Below are 11201 nucleotides of genomic sequence, written 5' to 3'. Positions count from 1 at the left end.
AGGTTCTGTCCTTTCTCATAATGAACGTTCTGTACTGTGTCATAATGAAGGTTCTGTCCTTTCTCATAATGAATGTTCTCTACTGTGTCATAATGAATGTTCTGTACTGTGTCATAATGCTGGAATCCTGCCTGTTTCTCTCCCATGAGACTTTCGCCAATATAGATTGTCTATTTAATGCCCCTCTGTGTTTAAACTCTGCTTAGGAGGACATATTTGCTTTTAGGATACTACCAATTTATATTGAAGACATAGAGGCTCTGCTTAGCAGGTTGGCATCAGCCGTCTACATGGTCTGGATCCCAAACTAATTGACTGGATATAGGAGGTCAATGGCTGCTTCTCAACTCACACCCTATGCCCCAGGGAACGAGGCGCCATCTCAAATCACACCCTATGCCCTAGGGAACGGGGCGCCATCTCAAATCACACCCTATGCCCTAGGGAACAGGGCGCCATTGGTCTGCTTCTCAAATCACACCCTATGCCCTAGGGAACGAGGCGCCATTGGTCTGCTTCTCAAATCACACCCTATGCCCTCGGGAACAGGGCGCCATTGGTCTGCTTCTCAAATCACACCCTATGCCCTAGGGAACAGGGCGCCATTGGTCTGCTTCTCAAATCACACCCTATGCCCTAGGGAACAGGGCGCCATTGGTCTGCTTCTCAAATCACACCCTATGCCCTAGGGAACGGGGCACCATTGGTCTGCTTCTCAAATCACACCCTATGCCCTAGGGAATGGGGCGCCATCTCAAATCACACCCTATGCCCTAGGGAACGAGGTGCCATCTCAAATCACACCCTATGCCCTAGGGAACGGGGTGCCATCTCAAATCACACCCTATGCCCTAGGGAACGGGGCGCCATCTCAAATCACACCCTATGCCCTAGGGAACGGGGCGCCATCTCAAATCACACCCTATGCCCTAGGGAACGGGGTGCCATCTCAAATCACACCCTATGCTCTAGGGAACGGGGCGCCATCTCAAATCACACCCTATGCCTTAGGGAACGGGGCACCATCTCAAATCACACCCTATGCCCTAGGGAACGGGGCGCCATCTCAAATCACACCCTATGCCCTAGGGAACGGGTCGCCATCTCAAATCACACCCTATGCCCTAGGGAACGAGAAGCCATCTCAAATCACACCCTATGCCCTAGGGAACGGGGTACCATCTCAAATCACACCCTATGCCCTAGGGAACGGGGCGCCATCTCAAATCACACCCTATGCCCTAGGGAACGAGAAGCCATCTCAAATCACACCCTATGCCCTAGGGAACGGGGTACCATCTCAAATCACACCCTATTCCCTAGGGAACGGGGCGCCATCTCAAATCACACCCTATGCCCTAGGGAATGGGGCGCCATCTCAAATCACACCCTATGCCTTAGGGAACGGGGCACCATCTCAAATCACACCCTATGCCCTAGGGAACGGGGTGCCATCTCAAATCACACCCTATGCCCTAGGGAACGGGGTGCCATCTCAAATCACACCCTATGCCCTAGGGAACGGGGTGCCATCTCAAATCACACCCTATGCCCCAGGGAACGAGGCGCCATCTCAAATCACACCCTATGCCCTAGGGAACGGGGTGCCATCTCAAATCACACCCTATGCCCTAGGGAACGGGGTGCCATCTCAAATCACACCCTATGCCCTAGGGAACGGGGTGCCATTGGAGACCCTGACAATATGCTGTTCTTGTACATGACTAGTGAGAACATAAGAGACCAAAATTATGTCATATTTTTTTGCTTTTTATTTGTCCTCGACATTGTTAAAAATCCCTCATGTTTGCGCTGTTCAAGCACTTGTATATAATCTAAGGTTTAAATTGTATTTGACAAGTTAAAAGACATTTGTCCCTTGTTGTCTTCTATCTCTCCACCAGCTGCCAGTTGAACCTGGGGACACGGTTCATCTTATAGTGCCTATTGTGTGATGTATTCGTGTCACACAGTTTCAAAACCTCTTCTCTTCTCGGAGTTGAAAAGTAGATAGTGAGTTGTTGTGTTTGTGAATAAAACAGTTTACCCTTCAATTGTAATTCAATCCCACAAATCAATTAATTTGTCATCTTATAAAAAGTTTACAGTATCTGTTTGGCAAAAAAAATACTAACCACAAACATCAATCACTTTCCTGAACTCGAACCTTCACCCACTTTAATCAGCATCACGAACTGCGTTGATAGAAGATATGGTAAAATCAGTCATCCACAACAGTAGGTGGCGTCGTAACAGAAGACACCGGAAACACGGTTCTTCTTCTACTCCCTTGACCTTCCTGCTCGTATGACGACACATCAACACAATAACATTTGACGTTGGTGTTGTGGACTTTGCTTCAGAATAACACTATTGGAAATGAGAGAATAAAACGACCAAAAGATGAATACGGCTCTGAGACACTGGAAGGAGGCCGCGACGGTCATACTAGCTGCTGGTACGAGACATAAACTCCCTGTAGATAGTTTGACAAGGTGTGTCGATAAAGGAACCGGTGCACCTGCTATCAGTGAGCCCTCCAACTTGCCTGACAGGTCAGCCTTCGACTATGAAGTGTTGTTGTTGAAACGAAGCGGTACGAGTGGTTTCATGCCGAATGCTTATGTCTTTCCCGGCGGTCTGGTGGATCCGTCAGATTTCTCAAGCGAATGGCTTGATCTTTTTCAATCTTTTCGGCGCTCACCGAATTTTGGACTGGGATTTGTGAAACAGCCGCCGCAGACGAGACCTCCCATCTTCGCCACTGACAGGAAGAAACTGGGTTCTCCCGTTCCAGGTGACGTCGCATTGAGAATCTGTGCAGTGAGGGAAACGTTCGAGGAGTCCGGTGTACTTCTAGTCGTGTCAAAAGAGGAAGAGGGTACTTTATTTAACAGCATCGAGAACAACCGATACAGTCAACCCGAATTAACCCGAATAACTGATCTCCGTGACAAGAGTGAATTGGCTAAATGGAGAGTGCAGGTAAACGAGAACCCTTCTAACTTCATCAGAATGTGTAGGGAGCTGGAGTGTCTACCGAACATCTGGGCTCTGCATGAATGGGGCAACTGGCTGACCCCGACTGGTGTGTACGCGAAACAGAGGAGGTATGACACGGCCTTCTACATGTGCTGCTTGCAAGAAACACCACCTCACACCCTACAAGACGAGAAGGAAATTGTGCACTTTAAGGTGATACCATAGCTTAGTAAGGTGAACATGTATATTATTGTGATGTTCAAAGGTTTAAGTGACTATATTCATTCATGATGTCTTTATCAGTTCATAATATTGTTGTAAACTGTTCATTTGTTCTTAGTCCAACCTAAACCCCTCTCTCTCCTCCCCTCTCCCTCTCTCTCCTCCCCTCTCTCTCCTCCCCTCTCCCTCTCTCTCCTCCCCTCTCTCTCCTACCCTCTCCCTCTCTCTCCCTTCCCCTCTCTCTCCCTTCCCCTCTCTCTCCCTTCCCCTCTCCCTCTCTCTCCCTTCCCCTCTCCCTCTCTCTCCTCCCCTCTCCCTCCCTTCCCCTCTCCCTCTCTCTCCTCCCCTCCCCTCCCTTCCCCTCTCTCTCCCTTCCCCTCTCTCTCCCTTCCCCTCTCTCTCTCCCTTCCCCTCTCTCTCTCCCTTCCCCTCTCTCCCCTCTCTCCCCCTCTCTCTCTCCCCTCTCTCCCCCTCTCTCTCTCCCCTCTCTCCCCCCCCTCTCTCTCTCTCTCTCCCCCTCTCCCCTCTCTCTCTCCTCCCCTCTCCCCTCTCTCTCTCCCCCCTCTCCCTCTCTCTCTCCCCCTCTCCCTCTCTCTCTCTCCCTTCCCCTCTCTCTCTCCCTTCCCCCTCTCTCTCTCCCTTCCCCTCTCTCCCCTCTCTCCCCCTCTCTCTCTCTCTCTCCCCCTCTCCCTCTCTCTCTCTCCCTTCCCTCCCTCTCTCTCTCCCCCTCTCCCTCCCCCTCCCTTCCCCTCCTCTCTCTCTCTCCCCCCTCTCCCTCTCTCTCTCCTCCCCTCTCCCTCTCGTCTCCCCTCTCTCAGTGGTCCACTCCCCCAGAGATCCTCCACAGTTACCAGGCCAGAGAGATGTGGATAGCCCCTCCACAGTTCTATGATCTCAGCCGAATGTGCAGGTTCCCCTCCCTGCAGAACCTCCACAACTTCTCCAGACAGAGAGCTTCAGAGGGCTGTGAACAGTGGCTCCCTGTGCGCATGGTGTCAGACAGCTACTACATATCACTCCTCCCAGGTTAGAGTTTACATGAAGGGTCTGGTTACTACATATCCCTCCTCCCAGGTTAGTGTTCACATGAAGGGTCTGGTAACTACATATCCCTCCTCCCAGGTTAGAGTTTATATTTACATGAAGGGTCTGGTTACTACATATCCCTCCTCCCAGGTTAGAGTTTATATTTACATGAAGGGTCTGGTTACTACATATCACTCCTCCCAGGTTAGTGTTCACATGAAGGGTCTGGTAACTACATATCCCTCCTCCCAGGTTAGAGTTTATATTTACATGAAGGGTCTGGTTACTACATATCACTCCTCCCAGGTTAGTGTTCACATGAAGGGCCTGATCACTACATATCCCTCCTCCCAGGTTAGAGTTTATATTTACATGAAGGGTCTGGTTACTACATATCACTCCTCCCAGGTTAGAGTTTATATTTACATGAAGGGCCTGATCACTACATATCCCTCCTCCCAGGTTAGAGTTTATATTTACATGAAGGGCCTGATCACTACATATCCCTCCTCCCAGGTTAGAGTTTATATTTACATGAAGGGCCTGATCACTACATATCCCTCCTCCCAGGTTAGAGTAAACATTGACTTAATTCAGAGCGTTGTCTGATTGTCCGTTGGTGAATTCAGGGCCTTCCGCTCTCAGAGAGTTCAGAGCTGGACACTGGCCGCTCTGGCCGAGGAGTAGGGTTGAACCGAGCGTTCTGACTTAACAGCAGTCAAGCTCCCAAGCTAACTGGCTATCTTTGGCTTGCTAGCATCTTCCAGACACAAATGAGAGAATACCTCACTCTGACCATTTTACTGGCCTTGGCAGAGCTGGTTAGGCAGTTTTCATGTTATCCAGAGCATTGGTGACTGCAACTGTGCTGCTGGCAACAAATTAATTACGATTTTCTTTCCAACGTGCCCTTTATCAGTCCTCTAGTGCCCTTTATCCACGTCCTCTAGTGCCCTTTATCCACGTCCTCTAGTGCCCTTTATCAGTCATCTAGTGCCCTTTATCCACGTCATCTAGTGCCCTTTATCCACGTCATCTAGTGCCCTTTATCCACGTCATCTAGTGCCCTTTATCCACGTCATCTAGTGCCCATTATCCACATCATCTAGTGCCCTTTATCCACGTCATCTTGTGCCCTTTATCAGTCAGCTAGTGCCCTTTATCCACGTCATCTAGTGCCCTTTATCCACGTCATCTAGTGCCCTTTATCAGTCATCTAGTGCCCTTTATCCACGTCATCTAGTGCCCTTTATCCACGTCATCTAGTGCCCTTTATCCACGTCATCTAGTGTCCTTTATCCACGTCATCTAGTGCCCTTTATCCACGTCATCTAGTGCCCTTTATCCACGTCATCTAGTGCCCTTTATCAGTCATCTAGTGCCCTTTATCCACGTCATCTAGTGTCCTTTATCCACGTCATCTAGTGCCCTTTATCCACGTCATCTAGTGCCCTTTATCCACGTCATCTAGTGCCCTTTATCCACGTCATCTAGTGCCCTTTATCCACGTCATCTAGTGCCCTTTATCAGTCATCTAGTGCCCATTATCCACGTCATCTAGTGCCCTTTATCCACGTCATCTAGTGCCCTTTATCCACGTCATCTAGTGCCCTTTATCCACGTCATCTAGTGCCCTTTATCCACGTCATCTAGTGCCCTTTATCCACGTCATCTAGTGCCCTTTATCCACGTCATCTAGTGCCCTTTATCCACGTCATCTAGTGCCCTTTATCCACGTCATCTAGTGCCCTTTATCAGTCATCTAGTGTCCTTTATCCACGTCATCTAGTGCCCTTTATCAGTCTTCTAGTGCCCTTTATCCACGTCATCTAGTGCCCTTTATCCACGTCATCTAGTGCCCTTTATCAGTCATCTAGTGCCCTTTATCCACGTCATCTAGTGCCCTTTATCCACGTCATCTAGTGCCCTTTATCCACGTCATCTAGTGCCCTTTATCCACGTCATCTAGTGCCCTTTATCAGTCATCTAGTGCCCTTTATCCACGTCATCTCGTGCCCTTTATCCACGTCATCTAGTGCCCTTTATCCACGTCATCTAGTGCCCTTTATCCATGTCATCTAGTGCCCTTTATCCACGTCATCTAATGCCCTTTATCCACGTCATCTAGTGCCCTTTATCCACGTCATCTAGTGCCCTTTATCCACGTCATCTATGGCCCTTTATCCACGTCATCTAGTGCCCTTTATCAGTCTTCTAGTGCCCTTTATCCACGTCATCTAGTGCCCTTTATCCACGTCATCTAGTGCCCTTTATCAGTCATCTAGTGCCCTTTATCCACGTCATCTAGTGCCCTTTATCCACGTCATCTAGTGCCCTTTATCCACGTCATCTAGTGCCCTTTATCCACGTCATCTAGTGCCCTTTATCCACGTCATCTAGTGCCCTTTATCAGTCATCTAGTGCCCTTTATCCACGTCATCTCGTGCCCTTTATCCACGTCATCTAGTGCCCTTTATCCACGTCATCTAGTGCCCTTTATCCATGTCATCTAGTGCCCTTTATCCACGTCATCTAATGCCCTTTATCCACGTCATCTAGTGCCCTTTATCCACGTCATCTCGTGCCCTTTATCCACGTCATCTAGTGCCCTTTATCCACGTCATCTAGTGCCCTTTATCCACGTCATCTAGTGCCCTTTATCCACGTCATCTAGTGCCCTTTATCCACGTCATCTATGGCCCTTTATCCACGTCATCTAGTGCCCTTTATCAGTCATCTATGGCCCTTTATCCACGTCATCTATGGCCCTTTATCAGTCATCTATGGCCCTTTATCCACGTCATCTAGTGCCCTTTATCCACGTCATCTAGTGTCCTTTATCCACGTCATCTAGTGCCCTTCATTCACGTCATCTAGTGCCCTTTATCCACGTCATCTCGTGCCCTTTATCAGTCATCTAGTGTCCTTTATCCACGTCATCTTGTGCCCTTTATCCACGTCATCTAGTGCCCTTCATTCACGTCATCTAGTGCCCTTTATCCACGTCATCTCGTGCCCTTTATCAGTCATCTCGTGCCCTTTATCAGTCATCTAGTGCCCTTTATCCACGTCATCTAGTGCCCTTTATCCACGTCATCTAGTGCCCTTTATCCACGTCATCTAGTGCCCTTTATCAGTCATCTAGTGCCCTTTAACCACGTCATCTAGTGCCCTTCATTCACGTCATCTAGTGTCCTTTATCCACGTCATCTAGTGCCCTTTATCCACGTCATCTAGTGCCCTTTATCAGTCATCTAGTGTCCTTTATCCACGTCATCTAGTGCCCTTTATCCACGTCATCTAGTGCCCTTCATTCACGTCATCTAGTGTCCTTTATCCACGTCATCTAGTGCCCTTTATCCACGTCATCTAGTGCCCTTTATCCACGTCATCTAGTGTCCTTTATCCACGTCATCTAGTGCCCTTTATCAGTCATCTAGTGCCCTTTATCCACGTCATCTAGTGCCCTTTATCCACGTCATCTAGTGTCCTTTATCCACGTCATCTAGTGCCCTTTATCCACATCATCTCGTGCACTTTATCAGTCATCTAGTGCCCTTTATCCACGTCATCTAGTGCCCTTTATCCACGTCATCTAGTGCCCTTTATCCACGTCATCTAGTGTCCTTTATCCACGTCATCTAGTGCCCTTTATCAGTCATCTAGTGCCCTTTATCCACGTCATCTAGTGCCCTTTATCCACGTCATCTAGTGTCCTTTATCCACGTCATCTAGTGCCCTTTATCCACATCATCTCGTGCACTTTATCAGTCATCTAGTGCCCTTTATCCACGTCATCTAGTGCCCTTTATCAGTCATCTAGTGCCCTTTATCCACGTCATCTAGTGTCCTTTATCCACGTCATCTCGTGCCCTTTATCAGTCATCTAGTGCCCTTTATCCATGTCATCTAGTGCCCTTTATCCACGTCATCTAGTGTCCTTTATCCACGTCATCTAGTGCCCTTTATCAGTCATCTAGTGCCCTTTATCCACGTCATCTAGTGTCCTTTATCCACGTCATCTAGTGCCCTTTATCCACGTCATCTAGTGTCCTTTATCCACGTCATCTAGTGCCCTTCATTCACGTCATCTAGTGCCCTTTATCCACGTCATCTAGTGTCCTTTATCCACGTCATCTTGTGCCCTTTATCCACGTCATCTAGTGTCCTTTATCCACGTCATCTAGTGCCCTTCATTCACGTCATCTAGTGCCCTTTATCCACGTCATCTCGTGCCCTTTATCAGTCATCTCGTGCCCTTTATCAGTCATCTCGTGCCCTTTATCAGTCATCTAGTGCCCTTTATCCACGTCATCTAGTGCCCTTTATCCACGTCATCTAGTGCCCTTTATCCACGTCATCTAGTGCCCTTTATCCACGTCATCTAGTGCCCTTTATCCACGTCATCTAGTGCCCTTTTTCAGTCATCTAGTGTCCTTTATCTACGTCATCTAGTGCCCTTTATCCACGTCATCTAGTGCCCTTTATCAGTCATCTAGTGCCCTTTATCAGTCATCTAGTGCCCTTTATCAGTCATCTAGTGCCCTTTTGACTTCATGAAGAGAGATTTGGTCTCCAAGCTGACTTCTTCAGTTGAGAGAAAAGGAGATCTTTAGGTTTTTTTTGTTAGTTATATTATTCTCCCGGTGAATTTAGGTTGTTTTCTTCTCATGTTGAAGTCCAAACTGTCAATCTGATTTGATATGCTTCCTGCCGGATGATCGTTTTACTGTGTGTGTGTGTGTGTGTGTGTGTGTGTGTGTGTGTGTGTGTGTGTTTGCGTCTCCTTCTCTTACCAGGTGACGAGATGTACCCAGAGGAGGGGTCATGTCAGATGGATGTGACCCTGAACACAGACCAGAGCCTTGATGAGCTTCATCAGGGCTGTTCAGCACTGCACCGTATCGTAGCCTTGGACCCCTACACCGCTGCTGCTGTCATCACCATCACACCCAAATACAACCACCTGCTGCCCTTCACACGGTCCAGCCTGAGAACCGGCACCAGCAGTCAGCTCTGAGAGATGGGTTGACACTCAAATGGCACCATATTCCCAATTACTGTTGAACAGAGATAGACAAACTACTGGTCAACAGTCGTGCACTATATAGTGAATAGAGTCCCATAAGGCTCTGGTCTAAAGTAGTGCACTATATAGGGAATAGGGTCCCATAGGGCTCTGGTCTAAAGTAGTGCACTATATAGTGAATAGAGTCCCATAGGGCTCTGGTCTAAAGTAGTGCACTATATAGGGAATAGAGTCCCATAGGGCTCTGGTCTAAAGTAGTGCACTATATAGTGAATAGAGTCCCATAGGGCTCTGGTCTAAAGTAGTGCACTATATAGGGAATAGAGTCCCATAGGGCTTTGGTCTAAAGTAGTGCACTATATAGGGAATAGGGTGCCATAGGGCTCTGGTCTAAAGTAGTGCACTATATAGGGAATAGAGTCCCATAGGGCTCTGGTCTAAAGTAGTGCACTATATAGGGAATAGAGTCCCATAGGGCTTTGGTCTAAAGTAGTGCACTATATAGGGAATAGGGTGCCATAGGGCTCTGGTCTAAAATAGTGCAGTGTATAGTGAATAGGGTGCCATAGGGCGGCTCTGGTCTAAAGTAGTGCATTATATAGGGAATAGGGTGCCATAGGGCTCTGGTCTAAAGTAGTGCACTATATAGGGAATAGGGTGCCATAGGGCTCTGGTCTAAAGTAGTGCAGTGTATAGGGAATAGGGTGCCATAGGGCTCTGGTCTAAAGTAGTGCAGTATATAGGGAATAGGGTGCCATAGGGCTCTGGTCTAAAGTAGTGCACTATATAGGGAATAGGGTGCCATAGGGCTCTGGTCTAAAGTAGTGCACTATATAGGGAATAGGGTGCCATAGGGCTCTGGTCTAAAGTAGTGCAGTGTATAGGGAATAGGGTGCCATAGGGCTCTGGTCTAAAGTAGTGCAGTATATAGGGAATAGGGTGCCATAGGGCTCTGGTCTAAGATAGTGCACTATATAGGGAATAGGGTGCCATTGGTGATGTGACCCATGTTTTGTGCTGTACAGGCTGCTAAGGTCTTGCTGCTGGTTTCCCTACTGCTGTGCTCTGCTACCTGACAAAGGGTTCCCGAGTGACGCAGCGGTCTAAGGCACTGCATCTCAGTGCTAGAGGCGTCACTACAGACCCTGGTTCGATTCCAGGCTGTATCACAGCGGTCTAAGGCACTGCATCTCAGTGCTGGAGGCGTCACTACAGACCCTTGTTCGATTCCAGGCTGTATCACAGCGGTCTAAGGCACTGCATCTCAATGCTAGAGGCGTCACTACAGACCCTGGTTCGATTCCAGGCTGTATCACAGCGGTCTAAGGCACTGCATCTCAGTGCTGGAGGTGTCACTACAGACCCTGGTTCGATTCCAGGCTGTATCACAGCGGTCTAAGGCACTGCATTTCAATGCTAGAGGCTTCACTACAGACCCTGGCCGTGGTAGGCCGTCATTGTAAATAAGAATTTGTTCTTAACTGACTTACCAAGTTCACCAAAGGTTAACTAAAAAATGTATTAAATTCTGGAACAAATACCTCTCAATGTATTATTTTTGTACATAATTGTACAGATTTATTTAATCAGTGTGTTTTATATGAAACATTCATTAGAACTATCACACCATTAACCACTGAGTCTACAAAACATTAAGAACACCTGCTCTTTCCATGACAGACTGTCCAGGTGAGTCCAGGTGAAGGTAATTTAATGTCACCTGTTAAATCCACTTCAATCAGTGTAGATGAAGAGGAGGAGACAGGTTAGAAAAGGATTTTCAAGCCTTGACAATTGAGACTTGGATTGTGTGTGTGTGTGCCATTCAGAGGGTTAATGGGCAAGACAAAATATGTAATGCCTTTCTTTGAACAGGGTATGGTAGTATCCCAGGTGCACTCGTTTGAGTGTGTCAAGAACTGCAAAGCTGCTGGGTTTTTCA

The 11201-nt window shown here is 47.9% G+C and overlaps 1 protein-coding gene across 1 annotated transcript; it reads left to right on the top strand.

Moving 5' to 3' along the window:
• Positions 1 to 2302: 2302 nt before the first annotated feature.
• On the top strand, positions 2303 to 10786 carry LOC135554761 (acyl-coenzyme A diphosphatase NUDT19-like). Its single transcript, XM_064987195.1, has 3 exons — positions 2303 to 3195; positions 4023 to 4230; positions 9030 to 10786. The coding sequence occupies exons 1-3, from the start codon at positions 2404 to 2406 to the stop codon at positions 9248 to 9250; spliced, it is 1221 nt and encodes a 406-aa protein (XP_064843267.1). The 5' UTR covers positions 2303 to 2403; the 3' UTR covers positions 9251 to 10786.
• Positions 10787 to 11201: the final 415 nt, after the last annotated feature.

This window comes from Oncorhynchus masou, chromosome 2 (assembly GCF_036934945.1).
Source record: "Oncorhynchus masou masou isolate Uvic2021 chromosome 2, UVic_Omas_1.1, whole genome shotgun sequence".
In the NCBI taxonomy this organism is placed as follows: Eukaryota; Metazoa; Chordata; class Actinopteri; order Salmoniformes; family Salmonidae; genus Oncorhynchus; species Oncorhynchus masou.
Note: the sequence above shows the minus strand (reverse complement) of the source record. Positions and strands in the feature narration are given on the sequence as shown.

Coding starts and splice junctions, on each gene's coding strand:
- LOC135554761 (XM_064987195.1), top strand. CDS start 2,404: ATGAATACGGCTCTGAGACACTGGAAGGAGGCCGCGACGGTCATACTA. Junction 3,196..4,022: donor AGGAAATTGTGCACTTTAAG/GTGATACCATAG, acceptor CCCCTCTCTCAG/TGGTCCACTCCCCCAGAGAT. Junction 4,231..9,029: donor CTACATATCACTCCTCCCAG/GTTAGAGTTTAC, acceptor TTCTCTTACCAG/GTGACGAGATGTACCCAGAG.